Source organism: Helicoverpa zea, chromosome 18 (genome assembly GCF_022581195.2).
Source record: "Helicoverpa zea isolate HzStark_Cry1AcR chromosome 18, ilHelZeax1.1, whole genome shotgun sequence".
NCBI lineage: Eukaryota > Metazoa > Arthropoda > Insecta > Lepidoptera > Noctuidae > Helicoverpa > Helicoverpa zea.
In genome coordinates this window covers 11,508,072-11,533,104 of record NC_061469.1, presented here as the reverse complement: position 1 = coordinate 11,533,104, position 25,033 = coordinate 11,508,072, and the positions used below count along the sequence as shown (strand labels likewise).

Sequence of the window (25,033 nt, the reverse complement as noted above, 5' to 3'; positions counted from 1 at the left end):
TGCTTGAAATAAGCTTTAAGATGAGTACTATTAAACGTCTTTTGCACGTAAAATAAGTGAGCTGTATTGCAAATAAGGGGAGCATCTTATATTTTTTCTTTTAAATCAATGGGTTTCATAAGTGCCATTTCCACCAAAATTAAAATTAATCGTATTCCGCCTAGGATTAACTTTATTATGAAGAGTTTGATAGATAGTATCAGTTTGGCTGCTTCAGGACAGATATTTTTCAAAAAAGTCACGATTAACGAAAAGAACAAAATTTCAAATTAAAGAAAAACCCACTTGTTTTTCATAATATCTCAAAAATTACGACAGATACGTATAAAAGTGTACTGATAAAAAAATTAGGTATTTTTCTGACAAACAATTTGGTTTGTTTGTTTTTTCTGTCGAACAAAAATTGACGGAGATATGATTGTTTAAAGAGCGCGTGGCAGCGCAATCACAGCCTCTCTTAAGCACTTTAACCCTTCACCGTTTTAGAAAAAAGTTCTTTACTATATATTGCAATGATGGATGTTGTAGCTCTCTTAATTACTTTTACAGTGGTTTTTTATAAATTGTGATAGCATGAAAATTGAAGGAGTTACGGTCCAAAAACTTGTCATATTTTTTTCTACTTAGTAACTGAAAACTTCGGAGTGTCAATATTTGGAGCAATGTGAAAGTAGGCAGTATAATAAAGAGTCACAACTATTGTAATGTGTATATATGTCACCGGAAAATAATAAAACTGGTAAATTGATCAACTTACTAAAATAATAGATGGCATAAACTACGTCGATTAAATTTCAGACAAAATGAAAAACGGCTTTGATCTTTAATATCTAGCTTAATATTGCACTTAGGACCTTTTATAAAAAAACAAATTGTTCGTTGTTTTACCTGCTACAATTTTGTTCTTTATAAATTTTCGATAAAACCTATATTTTTGGAGATATTTGCAAAAAACCGATGAAAAACGTGAAAAATTGGGAATTTTCAATTGCCAATAACTTGAAAAGTATTGGATTTTTTTTAAACTTTAAAGACAACTTTAGCTTAAAATTAGGTCTTCTATCGATATCCGAGATTATTTTGCAAAAAAAATATTTACCCCAAAGAAGGGGTGTCAACCGCCCCCAGGGGGGGTGGCGGAGTTCAAATCATATTCACTTTTGAAGTTAAGGGTAAGATGAACCTAATACCAAAATTTCATGCAAATCGGTTCACAGTAAAAAAATTCGGAGGTTAGACCGTATTTTTCGCTTCAATGACTGCACTATTGGGGTCGGCTTCCAGTCTAACCGGATTCAGCTGAGTACCAGTGCTTTACAAGAAGCGACACACTCAGATAGTCAGTAGTCAAGATAGTCCTTAGGTATTAGCTGTGAACATATTAAAGCGCGATATGTTACTCGGCAGCACATTATTAAATTCGGTTGCCCTTTACATAAATTCATGTAAAATTGCGGTCAAAATGTAAACGAGCAAATAATGGATAAATCAAAACAGAAAGCTGCCACATTAATTGCAAAGAAGACACTCAAAATTTATGAAAGTGGTATAAAATTATCAGAGTTATATAGGTTACGACCTTAACGATCAATTCAGTGGTTCTACATCAAAGAGACATGTTCCTTTGGCTATACTTCTTTCTCCAGAGTCGTAGGTACTTCTTTGTCATCATTAGGCAGCTCACTTGAGGCAGAGCGTGGCGCACCATTAAAATCATTTGGCATGCCTCCGTTGCCAAATTAACTCCCAATAAATGGGCGCAAATTGCAATCTGCTATGGATATTACGAAAACGTCTCGTGAGTCGGTTCACAGTGTAAATGCTTAATTTTATTGTGTCAGTCCTCGGTCCGGCATAACAGTGTGTTGTGCCAGTGTTAACGGTCGCGCGCGCGAACCCTAAACTTTTTCCCGCCATATTTTCGGCGTCCATTTTTCAGTGATGTGAATGACAGATGATTAAGACGAAATTAAATAAAAATTTTAGTTGATTAATTGGGATTTAAGTGATAAGTGTTTTACCGGATCCAATAATAAAGGTTTGTTGATCCTACTTTAATTAATTTACTTTAGTTAGTTGGTTAGCTGGCGGAAGCTAGTTTATAATAAAAGACTGTATCCTAATCGATTAAACTTACTTTTGTCATCTAAAAAGTTTGTAACAGAATACCGTGAAGCAAAAATTTGTATACAAAAAAAATATTAGTGACTAAACTATAGGACACCTCAAAAGGAGTTATTTTAACAAAATATTCCTCTAACGTTTTTCAATAATAGTACATAAGATGTTGTTCAAATCTTCATAGTACCTACGTAGGTAATACCAGATTTATGAAATCCATTCTTAGGAAATTCAGTCGCAGTGAACTGAATCGATAAATATTAAATAATCCTCGGAATCCAAAGATATATCTTGGGATCTGAATTCAACGGGATTTATTGTCCAAGTAGTATTCTAACTTATCTGTTATAAGATACACAAGCTCGATACTAGGAGATTATAGTGTTAGATATAAGATAAGTAGCGTCAGCAACTACACGCACCACTGCAAGCTTAACAGTGATGCACCGTACGGTGTACAAAACAAATAAATACGATGCAGATCGTAAAATACACCCCAAGGCGGATATTTATTATTATTTTATTTAAAGCCGCAATACAAGTATGAATGAATAAAATTAATTACACTAACAATACTCGCTCGTTTATAAAACAAGACATATTGTTTATTTTCACTCGATATACCGCTCAATTTATTGCCTTGATTTTTCAATCGCGATTTTCAGAATTAAAGTTTCTGTGGATTGTTGTTCTACACCTGTTACATTCATAGAATTACAGTAAATACTTTTGCGAACATGCCTCGTCGTTTTTATGTTGTCTTGTCGCACATAATTATAGTTTTCATCAACAGTAGGGTACACTAGCTGTTACCGGCGGTTTCACCCGCCCGAGGCCCCCGACTCAGCAAGTCACATCGCTCGCCCACGTTTTTTCGTGTTTCTCGATTTCTTATGGTAATAGGGCAGGGGCACAGTTGTAAAAGCCCTTTAATTTTTTCTAAAACGGAGGTATCAATTTAACTAAGTTTCAATATTTAAAAAAATAAGGGTCATGGTTACACATAACCGAATAAAAAAGTTTTACACAAATATTTTGGAGATTATTTTGCTTGGAGAGGCCTATGTCCAGCAGTGGACTGCTATAGGCTGATGATGATGATGATGATGATGATGACACAAATATTTTAAGTAAGTTCATCACAGAACGTTATGAAATTCAGGTAATGATTTGTAGAGGTATAAACAAGTTCAGGATTCCATGCAAATTGAAAATTATATCGTAAAGAAAATAGTGCCAAAGTTTTGCTACGTGCTACGGGCTACGAACAGACCACAAGGGTATTGTAGCTGCTACGAGCTACGCGTAAGGATAACTCGTAGCGCGTAGCAGTTACTTCCAATGATTTTTTAGACACATAATTATTTTGTCTATGATGTTAGTCTTAGGCGATTATCACACTGCCCCGCATGATGCAGCGTAGTGCGTGGATGCGTTTTTTTCCGTTGTATGGAAATATCTCCGTTTGTATGGAAAACACGCATAGTCCAACACACTGAAAATGCATCCACGCGCGTTCATGCGGATCACGCACATACATGCGGAGAAACACGCACCCCCGCGCGTAGGTGCGGGGCGAGACGCAAGGTATGGCACACTGAATCCCGCAGTGACGCGCGTGATTTTGAATGGGCGTGAATCTACTAAACGCACCTACGCGCGTGAGTGCGCGAAAAACCCGCACGATGATGCAGATCTGCACTCCCGCAGGACCGCGCGTAGGTGCGTCGACACGCAAGATGCAGCGTGATGCGGGGCAGTATGAAGATCACCTTACGATACAATGCAATTAAGTGCGGTAAAATGACTCAAACGTCAAAATAATAAATTGCTTGCGGCTCTTTGAGAGTTAAAAAAAATCGATTATCTTGTTTAAAGTGTGCTTTTGGCATAATCCCTGAAATAATGTCCCATTTCTAATCAGACAATAATATTGTTAAAAAATCTACATACTATATCCAGGTGAAAAAGCGTCACTGTAGGAAAAAGTTGCCTAAATTACATTACATCATGGATTGTATTTGTACTGAACATAACTATTTACCTAGATATGGAAGAGAGGTATGATAAATAAACCTCACATCACTCATTACTACACGTGTACACTCAAACACAAAACATAATATACTTCTACAAATTCTACTATTACATAAACACAGCAACGTGTTTTTCCATAAATGTTAGATAATATCAGTGGGAATATTAATTACTTTATCTGCAGTCAGTATCTACCGGCGCGTGCGCATGTCTATTGATGCTAGAGCCAAGAGCTATGATTTATGATGAAGTGCTTCAATAGTAGGCATTTCATCTCAAGCGAGGTTATATTGAAGAGCTGTGTTTAACGGTATCAGATGCAACTGCATGCTGATAAAAATAGATATGGAATAACAATTTAATTGTAGATGCATCTAATGGAGTGAAATTGTCTCTAAGTCGTATTTAAGATTAATGAGATCCCCTTAAACTCACTTAAATATATTCTTCGGCTTCCGTATCGATAATTCAATTAAAAGCCGTCAGTATTTTAAAGTCTTCGCGAGGAGACTTTTTGCAACTACCAAAATCTAAAATCCATCCTGAATTCACTTTTTCCTAAAATCATTCTCGGCTCTAACCGAAAGATGCATTATCATGATGTATAATAACAGCAATATTACCTATACCTACTATACAACTCGCTCATAGTTAGTTAGTTTGTCTGCGTACATGAGGACATCTCTCACGTCGCTCTCGTGACAGATTGGCCGCCACCGCATCTCTTCGTCATCATTTGCCGTCGCCTGCAGGAACACTGACACTTTCAGCTAATAATGCTTGCAATTCCTATTTGATCTTTGACTGTTAACATTTTGGAATGAGAAGGCAGTCGCGAAATAGAGCGTTTTCTTTCAAAATATCCTTAACTGATTAATATTTATTATTAGTGGAGATCAAAGGGGGAGGCCTATGTTCAGCAGTGGACTTCCTATGGCTGAGATGATGATGATGATTAGTTTCTGCTAGCGGTGTTACCCAGAAAAAACTTCTTATACTTAAGTAGCCTTTAGTCTTCCTCGATCAATGAGCCCTATCTCTGAGAATATTTATCAAAGTAATTCCTCAGCTAACTAGTAGGTACGTGTAAGAAAATAACACGATCATACAAGTGCCTTATGCTCGTTATGGAATACAACGAAATGAATTATTTTGTGTTGACAGTACCTACAAGTCATGGAGTTTACACACACAGGTTCGCACAGGGGGTGCGAAGAATCTCCGGGTTACGGGAGGCCACCAAACACAACTGACTCTTGCGACGCACAACGGCCGCACGCTACGGCTTGACTCGCATCTGGCGCAACTCGAGGTGGAACTTGGGAAGATTAGGTGGCACATATTAGGGTTATGTGAAGTTCGAAGAGAGGGGGAGGACACCATAACCCTCGAATCAGGTCACCTAATGTACTTCCGAGAGGGAGACCAACAATCCCAAGGTGGCGTTGGGTTTCTGGTTAATAAGTCCCTAGCTGATAACGTTGTGGAGGTGTCTAGTGTGTCGAACAGGGTAGCGTACCTTATCATAAAGCTCACCGACAGGTATAGCCTCAAGGTAGTGCAAGTGTACGCACCGACCTCGACACATTCAGACGATGAAGTGGAGGATATGTTTGATGATATATCAAGGGCCCTCCACTTCACTACAAAGACCCATTACACCGTTGTCATGGTGGACTTTAACGCTAAAGTGGGAGTACAGATTTGCGGCGAATCGGCAGTAGGATCCCATGGATTTGGAAGCAGGAATCATAGGGGGCAAATGCTCGTCAACTTCCTCGAACGCGAGGGGCTCTTTTTGATGAACTCCTTTTTCAAAAAGCAGCCCCAAAGGAAGTGGACGTGGCAAAGCCCCGACACTATGACTAAAAATGAGATTGACTTCATCATGACGAACAAGAAGCACATATTCAGAGACATCTCCGTGATCAATAGGTTTAATACCGGGAGCGATCACCGACTTGTCCGAGGCTCTCTGAATATCAACTTCAAGGCCGAACGTTTCCGTCTGATGAAGGCCAGGCTCCGACCAACACTGCTCCAAACCATGACAGGATCTGAAACGTTCCAGTCAAATCTGGAGAACCGATTTGCCGCCGTGGAAACCACAACAGACGTTAACCAGAACCATGAATATGTGGTTCGGATCCTCAGGGAGGAAGGTTCGAGATTCTGTAACATGCAGCGTAAGGGCAAGAAATCAAAGCTTTCGGAAGAGACATTAGGGCTTATGAAGAAACGACGTGAAAACCCGCCTGTCACTTCGTCAGCTAAGCGGGCTCTAAAACAAGCACGTACGACGCGACCTCCGGTGCTCCAATACTCTTGCCATTGAAAGAGCAATTGAGCTGAATCGGGGGTCAAAGGTGTTCGTACAATCCCTTGGAAGAAGCCACTTGACGAAGCTGACCACAACAAGTGGAGAAGTCGTTTCTTCGGTGCCGGCAGTCCTTTCGGAAGTGGAAAATTTCTATGGCCGGTTATACGCATCGCATGCATCTCGACCTGATCCCGGAAATGAGGATTCTAGAGGCACATTAACACGCCATTTCACCGAAGACCTGCCAGAAGTCAGCAGTGGCTAAATCGAGATCGCTCTGAGACAGCTCAAAAATGGAAAAGCCCCTGGCGAGGATGGCATTACAACAGAGCTATTAAAAGCAGGAGGAAACCCCTTACTGGGGGAGCTCCAGAAGCTTTTTAATGCCGTCCTGTTTGAAGGGAGAACTCCAGAGGCGTGGAGTAGGAGTGTTGTCGTCCTGTTCTTCAAAAAGGGAGACAAAACCCAGGTGAAGAACTATCGACCCATTTCCCTCCTAAGCCACGTCTATAAGCTGTTCTCAAGAGTGATCACGAACCGACTTGCGCGAAGACTCGACGAATTCCAACCACCGGAGCAGGCTGGGTTTCGGAGCGGATACGGTACCATAGACCACATCCACACAGTGCGGCAGATTATACAGAAGACCGAAGAGTATAATCAGCCCCTGTGTCTAGCATTTGTGGACTATGAGAAGGCCTTTGACTCGGTTGAAATCTGGTCTGTTCTGGAGTCCCTGCAGCGTTGTCAAGTAGATTGGCGATACATCCAAGTGATGAGATGTCTCTACGAAGCCGCTACAATGTCCGTCCAAGTACAGAATCAGCAAACAAGGCCCATACCGTTGCATCGAGGAGTGAGACAAGGGGATGTTATTTCCCCGAAACTGTTCACTAATGCAATGGAGGATATGTTCAAGACGCTGAACTGGAAAGGACGCGGCATCAACATCAATGGCGAACACATCTCTCACTTGCGATTTGTTGACGATATCGTCATCATGGCGGAAACGCTGCAGGACCTACAACAGATGCTGAACGACCTGGCTGAATCTTCTCTACGCATCGGCCTACGGATGAACTTGGACAAAACCAAGGTCATGTTCAATGAACATGTTCTACCGGAACCGATTGCGATACACGGCGCCGTTCTCGAAGTTGTTCGGAAATATGTATACCTCGGGCAGACATTGCAGTTAGGTAGAAACAACTTTGAGGACGAGGTGAATAGGAGAATTCAGTTGGGTTGGGCTGCATTTGGGAAGCTACGTCGAGTCCTAACATCGTCGATCCCACAGTGCCTAAAGACAAAAGTCTTCAATCAGTGCGTCCTACCTGTCATGACTTACGGAGCCGAAACGTGGACACTGTCGGTACGGCTGGTTCACAAGTTTCTCTGAGGGATCGCATCAGAAATGAGGTAATCCGTCAGAGAACCAAGGTCATCGACATAGCCCACCGAATCAGCAAGCTGAAGTGGCAGTGGGCTGGCCATATTAGCCGAAGAACCGATAACCGTTGGGGTAAACGAGTTCTAGGGTGGAGACCACGCCTCGGCAAACGTAGTGTAGGATGTCCTCAGGCACGGTGGAGTGATGACTTGCGCAAGACGGCTGGCAGGAGCTGGATGCGAGAAGCTGAAAATCGATCTCAGTGGCGTGCACTTGGAGAGGCCTATGTCCAGCAGTGGACTGCGATAGGCTGATAATGATGATGGAGTTTCCAGGTTTTTATTAGAAGTGCACTCTTGTGGTCATTTCATGATGAAGAATTGGTTCTAACTATCCACTAAGTCTTGTCATGCACCAAAACTCATATATTTTCTACACAAACGTGCATGATATTACAGTCAGTAAAATACGTTTGTTCGTAACATTTCTAACAGCTGTAAAGTAAAATATTTGCCGTCAGAATTTGTCAGAGGAAGACATAAATAAATCATTTCCTTTCACACAACGCTATAGGCGTGATTTATAATATTTTGGGATATAAATCTACGGCATATTTTCATATTTCAAGCTATTGGGTAGACATTCTATGAAGATAAATGTTGGACAACCTTTTTGTTGGTTGTAGAGAACTTTTTCTCATTGTAACATTTTATCTATTGAACAAATTAGCCAATATCCGCAATGAAAAGTGGGAAGGCACAGTCACCTTTATACCCAAGAAATCAGTACTTAAGTTCTTATAATATAAAGTTAAAAATCATCCGAACGATTGCACTAAAATTATTTTGTATAATTTATTAATACTTAGCTCAATTTGGATTGTATAACATTCTCAGGACTAGATAGAAAACTGTATGAAATATGTAAATTTTATTTTCTTTTAAAAAGAGTGTCCATGGAGTTTCTTCCGGTTCCGGTTCTTCTCCATGAGACCAACTTGACGTTACGAAAGAGCTTTCATAGGCCTATTTAAAATAAAAAAAATTGAGTTTTGAGATTTTGATCCCGCCAATTTAGCAAATAGTACACGCCGACGTGTCGTTACTATTTAAATAAGTAAACCAAGCTCACCGTAACCTATTTAGCAGAAGTTTACACATTTCAAGTAGAAGATAGAAGTACTTGTAAAACCACACGTAGAAACACATGAGGCCAGTAACTGCACTCTGTACGTTAATGCCGTGATTAATTCTGTTTGTTTGACACATCAAAACGTTTCCCAAACCAGTATTTGTTTATACTTTCGAAAGGGAAAACATCGATCGAATGGGAACTTTGCGCGCCGTGCGATGCCGGCCAAATGGCCCTGTCTCACAATACACCCAATGGGCAGTTTATTTAAACGCATTGGCAAACATTCAACGCCAAAATTTGATTTACTTTACGGCTAAGGTTATGATAATATGGCAAATTGTATATCTTCGATGTACGCAGCTCGGCCGCAATAAAACCCTGCATTTGTTTTTATTTGATTGTTGCTTGTTTATTGAAGTTGAGATTGTGATGAACATGGAATACTGTGTTTATAAATAAATTGCGGCAGTTAATGTTTTTTTTATGTCCGTCATTGACGATGAGGAATAATGTGCCGTGATACACATGTAACACACATACATAATACACATTATGTAGAGTGTCTTTACATATGCAGATTTATTTAAAGCTAACCAATTTGGTGTAGCCAAGAGATAATAAAAAATAAATGGTGCTTTATACAGTACCGTAATTAATAAGGTTCCTGGAACCTGGGTTGTGCATCCTCGTAAACTCGCCATTGGTACCTGTGTACATATCGAAAAATATGAAACTCAACCTCAAACCACATTTTAATGTCTAATCCCACCCAAACTTTTAACAAAGTCGTAACATTAGAAACGAGATTCACATTAGTGTTATTTACGCGGCAGCAAAAGTCAAACTTTTTAAACAAAGCAATGATGCATGGCCATCCAGCCTCTTTGTACACGACTTTACTGCCGCTATCCGAATCTATTGATGTGAAACTGTTCCAGATAAAAGTAACGTGTTTGCGATATGTTTCAATATGAAGCTTTTAGGTTGAGAAATACGTACAAATACATATGACACAATTTACTGTAGGCTCATTGTTGAAAAGAAATATGGACATTAAGACTGAGAAAGGGTTTTCTGTAATATACAAAAACTTTTATGTGCAAACAGTTTCAGCTTCCCTGTGTATTTATTATCTAAACAAAATCATCATTAGTGTTTTACGCAAACATTTTCTGGTAGATATGATCCGCTTCTAGGAAAGACCTCTTTCCAACAATCTGAACAGACTATCTATTGCTGCGATTTGTGGAAGCCCATGTGGCTTCTAAACATAGCTCCAATGTCTAAACAATGACAATGTTTGAAGTTCTAACTACGAGAGTTATTATTGCAACCTAGAATCCCTCTTACGATTCTAGTAAACAATACTCCGACTCATTATACCTAATAGCCGAAAGCTCTTAACGCTAAAAGAAAGAAAAACAAACAACGTTTCTGCTGATCCTCCATGTCTGTTGGTATATTCAATTAGTAACGGTTGGTGTTTCGCAACGGGCCGATTTCTCCGCGTCGAAATGGACGACACATTAAATTAAATTGTGAGTGGAGGAATTTCGAAGCGTGCCTTTAAACAAAAGCATGAGCTGAACATTTTGAAACGATTTTATGTATAGCTTACGACCAGTTTCATTTCGTCACGGTTTTGTCGAAGTTGTTCTGTTTTATTAACGAAATTAACTGAGTAACTAAATATGAAGAAGCTTCTGCGCATTTTTCATTAATGATATTTCCCGCCCTTCGTGACAGTTGTAAATTGCTAGACATCACTTTTATTTTTGGGAAAATGAGACGCATATTTTTTCTCAACTACACTGCAAATAAATGTTTCAGTTTCTTTCAAATTGGAATAGTTTAGTAATTATGCAATAACAATTAGGCCATGCAGTGAGGTGTTCATCCCTGACAGTAATTGTGATCTTAAAGTATTACAGGGTGATAAAGGAATTATATTATCCGGTTGAACAGCTGCATCTGTCTGGTGCACTAATATAATTTAATAGCACTCGTCAAGCGGCTGCCAACTATACGTACTGGCTATTGTCATTAGGTACGGCATTTGCATTGTAAATGTACATACATACGTATCTATGTTCGTACGTTTATTGTGGCAGCTCGTAGTGCCAGAAATTCCTGGTGGATTTTGTGATACAATGGCTAGGTACGCGCAAGCGCTATGAAAAGTGAAAACGACTATGACTACGATGTAAACGGCAGGAGTAAGTATGATCCTCTGAAAGAATACAAAAGCTATCAAAATAAAATTTTCTAATTATTTATGTGAGGGCTATAAGCGTTTCAGAACTTCATTGTAAAATTGTTATTTTAATCATTGAATTAAATTGTTAAGAGGAAAAACGGTTTCACGAAAACTTTCTTGGTTATTCAATAGCGTTGTGTTGAATTTCCTCGAACCGCGGTATATTATTGTTGCAGTATGCGACAGGGAATATTTTGGGGCGACATGGCGACACTGAAACAGCTGTGACCCATTATATTGCCGTGATTTCTGTATCAAAACATTCACCGTCTGTATTCTGTTACAGGGCACACCCGGACGATATGAACAAGAAGTCACATAAGAAAAAGGTTTGTTTGAACATTTATTTATAAATTGTAGAGTGATCTAAATTAGAAATTCTATAAAACTATTATCATCAGTCTGTACATTTTTGTAGCGTTGTAGTCCCAAGGTTTACAGAGACAACCACGGCTACCGACATAGCGAAGTAGGAGTTCGAAATTGGTGTTAAAACTCTTTCCAATACTTTCTACAGTTAGTTCACCGCATCTACCATCGCAACAACCATTTTCAACAAATGCCATGAATTGGATGCCTCATGACTTTTTCAAACAACTTTTCTGCCTACAGCAGCAACACCCATTACAATTCCAATTTTGCATCAGTAATACAAATGCCAGTACCACACACGAGCGGCCCGCAATTTACCCTCCACTGGCACGCGCGCCACGCCGGGGCACGCTGGCACTTGGCAGCCTGGCAACTCTGCCACTGATTGATAACGTGCTGATAGTGCGCGCCAGCACTGGCGTGCTCGGCCAGCGCCATGGCGGTGGTATACTGCCGTAGGAAATGTGGCACCTAGTTTGGAAGAAAATTCTCTTAGGATAGTTTCCTGTGTCAAGGAATAGGCAACTTTTTTATAGCATTGCATTTGCCCGTCTGAAACTTTTTGATTTTGGCTCATCAGCAGCTTAAACTTGCTAGATTCCCAGTAGATATAAATATGTCGTATCTATAAACAGTACTACCTACTATCTTTATAAAAACCCATACCTTAACACAAGGAGTGTCCCTCCCTAATATTCAGGTAGGTTTGCTATTATTTTTACTGTAAAAAATCATAAAAAATCTCTGGTCACAAAATGAACATTCAAATAAAACATTACAGTGCAGATTGCATCACAGTAATCAAACTGCACCAATAATAAATGTGGTCTCGTCAATCTATCGGTTGTAATCTGTCAGCTGTCACCTTCATTCAGTTAGTTCATCCGAGTTCGACGTGCTATCTATCTGGACCAGAATGCGGGGAATCGAGCCGTCAATTAATCGAGACGAATCGAGATGCGACACGCGAGTCCGTTTCCCAGCTTTAATCGTTTTGGACACTATAACGATATCGACGTCTTGAATTTGGTGTTTTACATAAGTGAATTAGGAATTTTACATTTAGCTTCACTTGACTACTAATTATACTTGCACACTTACGAACAACACAACACCAAAATTCAAGAAAATAATGTTGTCAGTTTGGTACCCACCTATTAATCAGCTGTCTCCCACGATACTTAGCGTTAGCTACGTTCATCGCAACCACCAGCCGCTATAACATTAAATTAAACTTTGATTTGGTTTCAATTTTCACAAACTTGCGACCTCTACTTCTATTACGTGAGGCTATCTAAATATAATGGCATTTTGGCATCATAAGTCCAATTAGCCCTTGGTTTTGAGATAACAAGATGGCTATTTCTGTTGGCAGCTGCTGCGATGCACTGCAATATTATTATGTTCACTCCAAAATTGCTAGTTTGCAATTTAGAGAATTTAGAGAAAAATACCAGAAAACCGTTTTTAAGTTATTAAATATTCTTTAAGTTATCTTTTCACCTTTGTACATGACCCAAACTTAAAAATGCACGCGCTGTTATATTTAAATTTTCTGGCGAAAATATATTGCCAATTCTCTTACCTGTGCCATAATGTGGAGCAGATCAGCAGATTATATAAATAATATGTCTAGAATTTGATGTTATTGCTGCACTAAAGCAATAAACACGAACCATCAGTATTCCATGTTGATTTTTGCAGAGTTACGACTTTAAGCGATTAAAACTTTTGTGTTGTAGTGACTTCGTGTACACAACAGATAGAAAATGACAGCTGTCGATAAAACGAAAATATTTACAGTGCAGTGTTCTTGTTTTCATAATCTCGTTTGCTGAGAAAGAAAATATTTAGATTATGTTCATTAAAAAACGTGTCGAAAAATTCGTAACACACTTAGGGAAATACTTTTGAAGCAATTCTTTTAACAAAATAATTATGCTTTTTACTAAAACTAAACCTTCAGTCAGGGACACAAAACGATTTTAGATTTTCAATCATCGCTAGGTCTATGACTACTCCAGAAATTCCTTTATCTGTGGCTAATAAATAAAGTCATACCCATCAAAATTCCATAAGATTAAATTAGACATTTTATAGGTAAATGTGGTTTAACTTTATGTTTACTGCTGTGTTGTAATATCGAGATTTGGCAACAAGATGTCGTGACATCATTTCCGAAGAACTTACGAAGTATATTTTAGTTATTATCACGTCAAACACATGTGTCTGCCTATATTTACAACATAAACAATTAAACGGAAACACTTTTGAACGCAGCAGGTTAGGGAGATTTCAGGTTGACCTGTAAAGTTCTGTACTTTATTGTAGTATGTTGTAGCTCTGCGTATCTTTAATGAGTTCCAAATGGATCGAATAATAACGCGATCGATTTTTGCAGCAAGTATAAAATGAGCGTATTAAACAGCATTTACATCACCGGAAACCAGACGGTTTCCCAGACAGCTGATATGACAGATGTAGGTGAAATACAAAGAACTGGATATCTTAGACTTTCACGAATTCAACAGATGCTTATGACAGCTGAGACAGTAATAATAATCCGTTTACCAAAACAAACAGTATTTACTAGTCCATTAAACATAATGCATAGTGTAGACTATGATAAGTCACGTCATAGCGGCGGGCAGTTGGCAGGGGGCCCGCTCGTGTGTCCTACATGACAGCCGTCGGTCCGCTGTCGCGAACAAACAATAGACCGATATCGTCTACGTGGAAATAGAACTCGATTAAAATGATAGCCTTGACGACGCCAGAGAAAGCACCGGGGATTAGATCGCTAAATTAAATCCAGCCTTTACCCTGGTTTTCTTTCCTATAAGACTGATCGTGCTATGAGTGAGTTCGGTCATTATAATAATTTCTACTCCATTTATTATAACGGGGCTATTTCTCTTACAGAGAAAGGACCGTCTAGCATCGATCACCACGCTAGACCGAGGGTCAAATTGACAATTCCTTGATTAAAGTTTATGTGAGGATATTTGCCTTCATCTTCGGCGTCCAAATTTTCCGGAAAAGTGCCTCAAAAACGAACCCCCTGGGGATAGTCTAAAAATAAGCTCAAGGTTATAAACAGGCATGGTGATTGTTTGTGAAAGGAAAATTTTCAGAGCCGTTTTTCTTGTCTGTTGAGACGTATCAAAAATAGTTTGGTGACGAGGCTAATTAGGCCACGGCCATGTTTTGCAAATACGTAACGACGTGAAACATTAGGAACCTGCGTGCTAACCCTTTAAAACCTTGAGGTTAAAACTGGACATGAACCAATATTTTATTCCAAAAAATAAAAATGCTCCAAGCAATCAGATAACCCATAGTAAAGTTTGTTCAAGAAAGAGAAAAATTGACGTTATTCGTCATTAAAATGGCTGCTGTAACATTCATTCACAAGATGTCAAACAGTCATCCGAATGATTGACGCGCAATTATGGCTGGTTCCGGTACCTGGTGGATGAAAGGCTAAAATTAGACACATTCATTCATTTCTGTTGTGGATAAGTATAGAAATAAATCTTTTTTTGGCTGAACAAAATATTGAAATATTTCAGGAAATCCTGTGCGCTAGTCGTCACAAATAATGCATTGCAGTTGAGCATACTAGGCATATAATTATCTAGCCGTAGGTTTGTATAAGGAGTCATGTTGTAATGGAAAGAGTTGCTATGATAAGAGCTAATTTCCGGGTCAAAAGGAAGGATTCCTCGGAGATGAGAACACTGGTAATCCTAAATGGAGACACTGCTGTGTAAATTAATTTACCTGAAACTACAACATCCAAATAATTCACGTTTTAGTTTCTGAGGTCCATAGAAACACGTAGCTATATATAAATGGTGGTAGTTAGCATCGGTATCATGCGACTGGTATAATTAGCGCAGTCGTCTGTTCGGCCGCGTCTGTCAATAGGCGCCGGCCGTCGATGACAGCCCATCAGCTGGTGGAAAATGGCGAGCTCTGGCGGAACAATACTCTGGTCACTAGACTTTTAAGGAAATTGAGTGATGGTGTGGATGTCTTTGATGATGATGCGGTTCATTCAAGCGAAGATATTCATTCTTCAGATATAGGAACATGCGAGAATGATCGTTGGACACTTATACCCAGTGCTTAAATCAACGGATGATTAATCAATCTATTTTCTGTTGCTAAGTGATTCAAAAGCTCCATCTCAAATAAATTATATACAGCAGTTTACGTATAGCGGATCTAGATGGACGTACAGCTGTCGGCTCATAAGCGAGGAATGTAGAAGTTAAAAACTCATCCCACACGAAAATAAAAGTTCCAATCACCTCATCGATCTCTCGATCTCCCTAATATATGTTTATTTATTGCCTAGTGAGGAGAGATCAAGAGAGGTTCAATCATAATTTCGACAAGATACAATCTTCATTATTTTTATAATAAACAACGAGCAAATTCAGTCTAGTACTGGCATAGTCATAAATGCGTGAACGTGCATGAAATTATAAGTCTTGAATCTTCGAATTTATCACAAGATGAAGAGTTTAGAAGGTTCACTATGTAATAAGCAGTTGAAGCTTATAATGACACATGATTAATCATGCAACACGATAAATACATAATGTGATATATAACTTTGAGACTACTAGAAGTATTTGGGGGATGTGAGATTTCCAGATAACACGTCAGGCCTTTCTTGTCTTTCAAACTTGGTTCACAAAGCTCTCCCATCTTCCCACACCTTGGACCTTTTGGACAAAAATAATTTTGGTGGTTCCATGACGTGGTGCGAACATTCACGACCACTTTCTATCTTTAGATAGGTGTCCTAAATCATCTAGAAATTTATTCGCATCTCGTGTATCCTCGATTTGAAGGCAATGTTGTAAAGTAATGGTGATTCTTGTTTATGGGGCAGATTGGAGAAGTCTGCGAGACTTACTACGACATAATAATATGTAGAAGTCTAGTCCCATATTCACAGATAATAGTGATGGTATTGATGGTATTGATAAAATAATGGATACCTTTACGTGTACAATCAGGAAAATATCATAATGTAATTGTTATCACCTATTAAGAAATTTCAAAAGATCAATCTTCAACAAACACTCGAAACAAGAATACTCCAACAGCAACAATGTTCTCATTAATTTTCTTTTATGTTTATTTTGTTCTGTGCTAAGCTAACCGTGGAAAATTATAAAATAATGTTCACAATATACAGAGCAGTAATGAGAATGATTGTGTCGCTGGCGATCTGCCACCTTTCGGCAATTAAAATTATATTTGGCGTTTTTTGGCACGAGATTTTAGCAGTTTTGTTGCGCGTTTTGTCAACGTTTTGATTTGACGCCCTCGTAAATGTTGTTTGGGTTTCGCGCGTGCGACCAAGTCTTATGTTTCATGAGAATTTGGGAGAAGTGACTGCTGGGGATTATTTTAAGCTATAATAAATTTTAAAAAGAAATTAAAGCAGGAATGACTGAAGCCTGGCACTTATGGGATAAGAAACTATCAAACTTAATGTGGACTTGAAAAGCCAACTAAAATTTAGATCTTCAACTATTTATAACTTGTTATTTAACATGTTCCTATTCGGTAACTTTTTATAAGATGCAAAATGTCTTAGAAGACGGAACCCCAGGCCACTAGTAGGTAGTACAGTTAAACACAATGTAGTTACAATTTGAACTGTATCCAACGGTCATTGCGAACAATAGTGGCCGAGGCTCAGTTATTTCTACACGGGTTAACTTCTGCCAAGAATAATAGCGCCAATATCACAAATAAACGTTCGTAAGTTATGTTTCAATTTTTGTTTTTCTTGTTCGTAGTATGATTGGATATAATCGACGCTCTCGATATTGAATGCGAGCGATGAAAGAAAGAAGACTCAACACGATTATTTTGAGTTTGTTATTATAAAGCTTTGGATGATGTTGACTGATTTGGAAAAAATGCACTTTATTTCGCAGCAAAGCTGATGAATTTGCTGCGAAATAAAGTGCGTCACAAGTGCATAAGATAAATTGAACAGAAAGCATCTACTTATTCATGCAAGTTGTTGACAAGAAAGTTCACACCAATAAGCTCTTTGTGACAAATCGCGCGTCGTCACGAACAAGATGCAAATACCAAAACTTTCATTTCAATTATCATCGTAGTAAAATTGAAATAAATATTTATCTAAGTTTTTCTCACGTGATAATATAGAGTGTTATATAGTAATTCCGTGGTAACAGTATGCTCTCCGGATTATAAAATTCCAAGGAAAATAACATTAATATATTGTCACTAACACAGAATTAGAACCCATTGAGAAACATTAGGTTTAGTGAGGGCTTCAGAATTATTGAGTGATGAAGCTATGATGGCAATGGTGAAGAGAAAAGACCATCAGGAAATATAAAACATCACAGAGCTTTTGATTGTTGTTAAATTAATTTAGGATCTATATCGTATGGTTCAAACCAACCTTATTAGTAAGAAGACTCTTCTGGTGAACCAAACCCAGACTGTTTCCTTTATTGCCAGATTCCACGTAAAGCGTTTCTTAAACCTTGAGCCAACAGTGTTAAATTGAATACCAGTTAATAACGGTGAGCTGATTGCTGTCAAAACATCATTCTTCTTTTTGTGTACATTGCAACAATAGTTACAAAATCTTTATATTTGGCACAAAATTCAGCGTACCTACTCCTTCAGGCGGAAACCATAACTCTTAGTAACAAGCAGCTTCATTGAGATAATGTGTGTATATTGCAATAATATTTTACACAATAATTATTTTGTGAATCGTGAAGGATTCATTCACACTAGTTGTGAGACTCCATTATCTGGTGAGGAATGTTTCCGCTAGTTAATGGCTACCAGCGGCCAGTCAGTCGCTTACTGTAGCGTGAACACGTTTATTATTTTTATATTGAAACAGCAATAAATAATAAAATATGTCTTGCTTATCGTACCATCACTCATCATCCTCTGAGCCTTGTCCCAACTATGTTGGGGTCGGCTTCCAGTCTAACCGGATTCAGCTAAGTACCAGTGCTTTACAAGGAGCGACTGCCTATCTGACCTCCTCAACCCAGTTACCCAGGCAACCCAATACCCCTTGGTTAGACTGGTGTCAGACTTACTGGCTTCTGACTACCCGTAACGACTGCCAAGGATGTTCAATGACAGCCGGGACCTACAGTTTAACGTGCCATCCGAAACACAGTCAATGGTGTCTAAGATATACTTAGAAAGTACATACAAACTTAGAAAAGTTGCATTGGTACTTGCCTGACCTGGGATCGAACCCGCGCCCTCATACTTGAGAGGTTGGTCCTTTACCCACTAGGCCACCACGCTTATCGTCCCATCACTAAGAAGTCTTTATTAGTGGGATCGGTATATATCCCGGGATACGGAACGGGGGAACGGGATTCCGTATCCCGGGATATATACCGATCCCATTCACCTAATCACAAATTCATTCATCTCAGTCGTCATTTGCAGATCTCGAAAGCCATTGGTTATGCTGATCAGAAGACGGAAAACCATGAACCCCATGGTTTTCCTGAAAACTGAGTTGTGTTCAACATTATCCAGCTTTGATAATTATTGTGAAATCATAACTTTTTATCTGGTTATAATAATAAACGACAGTGATAACGAGCAGTAGCAGCTACATAGGTGAAGAGAGATTTACGGCCAGATTGGGTTATTACGGAAATTGGTGCCAATCACTATGTATACACATTTTCCAATGTTCTGACCCAATATCAACGCATATCATACAGATTAATAACGTGTTAATAGGTATAAAGGCTATGCATATTATTGTAACTGCTGAAACATATAATGACAAGACGTAAATATGGGCTCATAAATATATATGAAATTGTTACTGAAAGTAGATTTCCTCATAAATACTTTAATGCTGGAAATAGTTATTTTACGTTAGTATAAGTGATTTTACGGATGTAAACTTTTAAACATCTGCGTTACCTACGTTCTGTGAAAATAAAGAATTATTCCATTCATAAGATCTAACTGAAGTCTAGCCAGTTAATTCAGGAATTCATGATTAAACATAAGGTATCAAACATATCATTAACACGGCAATCTATCGAACTTGATGTAGATAAACATAGCACCGCTGAAGCGGTCCCGCGGCCGCCAACCTCAATTTCACGGTCATATAAATCATTGACAGGGTTATGAAACAGATTTTTACATCGAGCCATTGGCACGGCCAAGTCAAGTGGTGAATAAAAATACACCTAGACAACGCCTACCAGCATCCAGCCACATTCATTCATAACTCCAACGTCATCTGTATATCTCCTGTAGACACCAGAACGTCTGACTTCATAAAAAATTGTCTCAACACAGTCTCTGGAGTTGTTTGTTTACCTGACGGATGCTGCGCTGTATATTCTGCGTGAGAGCACATTTTTTACAAACGTACGTATGTCTGAATTAAATTTGGAATTGTAATTTGTATTTGGTTTGTGTTTTGCAGCAGAAGAAGCGAGGGAAAGGCGATGGCAAGAATAAAGAGAACATCATAGAAGTTGTGGATGACTGTAAGGATGAAGAGCCGTCGCCTGAACCTCCAGCTCCGGCCGAGAAGAAGAATGTCTGCTACGACATCAGAGAGTCAGATGTTATGGGCAGGTGAATACCTAATACTTTTACCATTAATGCCTGCACTAGTTCGGCCATTCAGAGAATGCGTTCCTGACACGTCGCGATTGAACTGACGACGTAACTACATTCATTGATTATTGATATAATAATGTTGTTTTAATGCTCCTCAATTGTTAAAACGGTAAACAACCAGCAAAAATATTTTTATCGTAACTGCAACGCCATTGCAAAGTTACGTCGTCAGTTCAATCGCGACGTGTCAGGAACGCATTCTCTGAATGGCCGAACTATAACAAACTAAGCCTGTAAGCTATGCACTAACACGAGGAGCAAGGATTAACCTTCAATCATCGGTTTTACTGTGATGCTTTATCCCCTTTAAACCAACCTCAAAATACTTTGCAAAAGTTTGTGATGACGTTAGTAGTTTCCCGCGCAATTGTTAGAGCTCATGGATGTATTATGGTGTTAGTAGACAATTTGGCTACCGGCCCATCTCTATTTATGCACTATTCGGATTTCTGGACGAAATGTGTGAATGCACTTAGCTATGACGTGCGAAAGATGTTTGGAACAAACGTTGTTGCTAACTGGTTCCATTTCTCTTAGTGAATAAAATTTCCTGTGTGAATATTCCAGATATCTGGTGGCGAACCGTGACATCCGACCTGGTGAGGTGATCGTGGAAGAGCCAGCAATAGCAGTGGGACCCTGCACTGGCTGCGGCCTCATCTGCCTCGGATGCTATCGGGAACTGGACGAAACAAGCTTAACTAAGTAAGTAACAGCTCTAATTATGACACTAGTTTACCTTTGGTTAGATAAAAAAAACTTTCACGAAAGCACTGCTACTAGTTTACTAAGGAATTGTGTAATGGTATATTCGCAGATGTAAAGGATGCAAATGGCCGATGTGCAGCAGTTCGTGTCCAGGCTTTGGGAAGTACACGGGCCACTCAACATATGAGTGCGAAACTTTGAAGAGCATACCTCCAGACTACTCCAAACTTGAAGATTTAAAAGACTCTTATCAAGCCCTCATGCCTTTGAGGTAAGGCTAAATATGGACAAATATTTGATTGTAATAGTATGATACTAAAAGGTCTAGCCGTTCCAAAAGTCAGACAAGACTTCTGAAATCAAAATATTGATTGTAGTTCAATTTGCCACTAGTCAAGTCATTATTAAGGTTCATAATGGCCTCATAAGCTGACATACAACGTCGTTATTTCAAATTCTGATTTCCTCAACGTAACATTTCAGATGTCTTCTCCTAAAGACAGCAGACCCTGCGAAATGGGCAGCCCTGTCAGCCATGGAGGCACACAACGAGCTGCGACGCGCACGCGGGGACATCTGGCCTATTAACGAGAAGAACGTGGTGCAGCGATTCAAGAAGTGGAAGCTGCAGTATGAGGACCAGGAAATACATACTGTGTGCGGGATACTTGAGGTGAGTTACGTTTGTTCGTAGCCAGGAAATAGGATATATGTTTCGGAAAGTACCACTTGTACTTTCTTTACGGGTTTATTGTATCAGACTCGTGTTCTAAAAATAAATCTTTGAGGCCTCTTATAAAGGTGAGATTCCACCTAAATGATATGCTTCACAAATCAATGTGAAGCATTTCATATCAGCGAAAAATGTATGCTGAATTTGTGCAGCGCTAAGCTTGTATCTCGCTTAACCTGTGTGTTCACCGGCGAAGCTATGCGTAACTTTTCTGTGCACCCTATTCAGCAAACAAGTGCGAGAACGAAACTTAATTTCGCATTAACCATAAGATGTTTGAAGCTCAGCATAAAGAGGACCATAACCTCCTCAGGTGAACGCCTTCGAGGTCGGCGGCAGTGGCGCGAACGCCCGCGCGCTGTACGACCGCGCGTACCTGCTGGCGCACGACTGCACGCCCTCCACCACGCACACCGACGCCGAGCGGCTCCCCGGCCGGCCCCTCACCATCAGGGCCTCCGTACCGCATAAAGCGGGGGACCTCATATCGCTGTGTTATGCTTATACTTTACAGGTATGTTTTCAAAAGGCTGACTATCAAAAAATTTGCTAATTGTATATTTTGGGAAATAGTGCCTCTAATGTGCAAAAATAAGTATTTGACTACTCAAAATGCTGGACATCAGTTCAAACATAAAACTGCATTAAAAATAACGTACCTATACAAGACCAGTACCACACTTCTTTATCAGGCTGAATATTGAAAACGGGATCAGATGTTCCCCCAATCACACTTGATATCAATAAGCCCAGTTCCCCTTGCAATCAACTTTCTAACGCTGAATAAAAACTGGGTAACGAAAATGGTACAATCACACTTAACGATCAATAAGCCCAACCTCGCATTCAACTTAACAATGAACTGAATGTCTGTTGTGTTAAAGATACTAATATGTTCAATCCAGGGCACCCTAAAACGTCGTGAGCACATAAAGCACAGCAAGTTCTTCGACTGCTGCTGCAAGCGCTGCTCCGACCCGACAGAGCTGGGCACATACGCCAGCGCCTTCCGCTGCCCGCGCTGCGCCGGCCGCGTGCTGCCCACGGCGCCGCTCATGCCGCTTGAGATATGGCGCTGTATCGACAATGGTTGCGAGTACACTATGACCGCGCCGTCAGTGCAGCTGCTGCTGAAGAGGTAACTAAAGCGTTCCTTTGCATAGTACTCCATTTTTTTTGTATCTAGGTTTCCTCTGAATGAACAATCGGCGTTTTGGTAGCCTTTCTTGGAACAGCAATAAAACTATGGCGACCAGATCCAAATTCTCGATGTCTAGTGAGATCGATGGATAGAACATAAAGTCATCAACATAAACGCAGGCTTTGATTTCAAAATATATAAAGTAGTAGATACTTAGGGGGAATACTGCACCAAAAGAATCTCTCAAAAACCCCTCCATATTGCAGACTAACAGACGAGTTCGAGCAGATAGACGCGAACGACGTGCGCGGCTACGAGGGCTTCCTGCACAAGTACCGCAACGTCATCCACCCCACGCACTACCTGTGCCTCTCCGCCAAGCACTCGCTCAGCCAGCTGTACGGCAAGGTGACCGACTACATGATACACGAGATGCCTGAAGCCGAGCTCAACAGGAAGATTGAAATCTGCAGAGATTTGATGAAGGCGTTCGATGTTATTGAGCCGGGGTACTCCAGGTTGAGAGGTCAGTTGATTTGTAGTGATAGTGAAATTTCAGATATTTGATTTTCCTCTCATTTTGAGATCTCAAATCATCTGAAATAAACCGCTCGAAATAAACTAACTTTAAAGCCAGATTTTTGTGCTTTTTTCCAGGTGTAACTTTGTATGAACTGCACGCACCTCTCATGATCTTGACCACAAGAGACTTCGAAAAGAAAGCGATCACCAAAGACAACCTGAGAACCCGACTCAAGGAGGTAATATGTGCCACATTTGCTAAAACATGATCTTACATTAAATAAGGGATGCATTAGATATTACATGAGAGAAGTACGTAGAAAGTTCATAAATAAGGCACATAACGGGGTATATAAGTGTAAATAAGGAAATTATATAAGGAGAGTAGGAACAAAAGGAAGTACATGAAGGGGTAAATAAGGGAGTTTTTAGGGTAGTAGGTACATTATGGCTATACCACACAGTACAGTACAGTGCTCGCTAAAGCAAAATCTGCTACTACTTAAACTATTCTCCTAAAATACCTTTTTCACCATTTCAGATTGTGCGCTACCTGACAGAGTCAGCTCTCATCCTCGGCTTCGAGCCGCGCCAGTCCTCCGAGGGTCTGATGGCCTCCGCCGCCAGGGACGCGCTCAAGAAGATCAAGACCTGGGAACAGATCATCGGCAAGATATCATGATGACCTGCCTCCAGCAGGAATGTTTATGGAAGAGATGTTGCAATAAATAGGATGGTTGGGAGTGAAATGAACTGTGAATTTTATATACTTTATCATAAAGTCCAAAGTCAAAACAAAAGTTAAGTCATTATTTTGTAACAGCCAGTTTCTTCATCAAAAGTTAAAGCCAAAGTAAAAGTCAAAGTAATGACTAAAGTTAAAGTAACGGTTAAATTCAATTTTTCTATGAATTTTGCTGTCACTTTAGCCTTGAAAAAACAAATTTGACCGTTACTTTAACTTTAGACATTACTTTAACTTTAACTTTTGATGAAAAAACTGGCCGTAAGGAGGGTTTTTATACGGATTTTATGTTTTCTGATTTTGTAAACCATATTTGAATGTCAATGCATAGAATTTTGCTAACTTTAAATTGTTTTGTTGGTTTAAAAAATAAACCCAAGGTTCATGTTGAATGTAAATATTACTATTTTTTATTTATAAAATGTATACGATTGTAGTAACTGCATATTATGTAAATTATGACTTTGGCCGATCTGTGTATTTATTAATTGTGGGAAAAATTAAGTACTTAGAATTGTTTTTAGGTATTTATCATTTTCTAATAAAAATGTTCTCATTCTCCTTATTTACTGACTTTTTACATGAAATTCTCGTTTAACTCTCTTATTTTATATAATATTCCATTTCATATTTTTACTTAACTCTAATTTGTAATCGTTCTTAAAAACATATCGGAAATAATAATTTATTTTTGTTAAAGATTTATTTATTCATTCCTTCCACTAAAAGACATTAATATTGTGTGAAATATTTTTGTAATAAATTATTCAACCTTCTGTAAACTAATTTAGCATTAAAGTAATTTATTTGATTCATGCCGTTTTTTATTTTTACAACATCCTGACCTACTACT

The 25,033-nt window shown here is 39.1% G+C and overlaps 1 protein-coding gene across 1 annotated transcript; it reads left to right on the top strand.

Moving 5' to 3' along the window:
- The first annotated feature begins 1,718 nt into the window (after positions 1-1,718).
- LOC124639054 (SET domain-containing protein SmydA-8-like) lies at positions 1,719-24,995 on the top strand. Its single transcript, XM_047176273.1, has 12 exons — positions 1,719-2,038; positions 11,546-11,588; positions 20,132-20,286; positions 20,899-21,036; positions 21,149-21,310; positions 21,523-21,712; positions 22,086-22,286; positions 22,678-22,910; positions 23,180-23,439; positions 23,571-23,674; positions 23,977-24,251; positions 24,442-24,995. The coding sequence occupies exons 2-11, from the start codon at positions 11,562-11,564 to the stop codon at positions 24,115-24,117; spliced, it is 1,611 nt and encodes a 536-aa protein (XP_047032229.1). The 5' UTR covers positions 1,719-2,038; positions 11,546-11,561; the 3' UTR covers positions 24,118-24,251; positions 24,442-24,995.
- Positions 24,996-25,033: the final 38 nt, after the last annotated feature.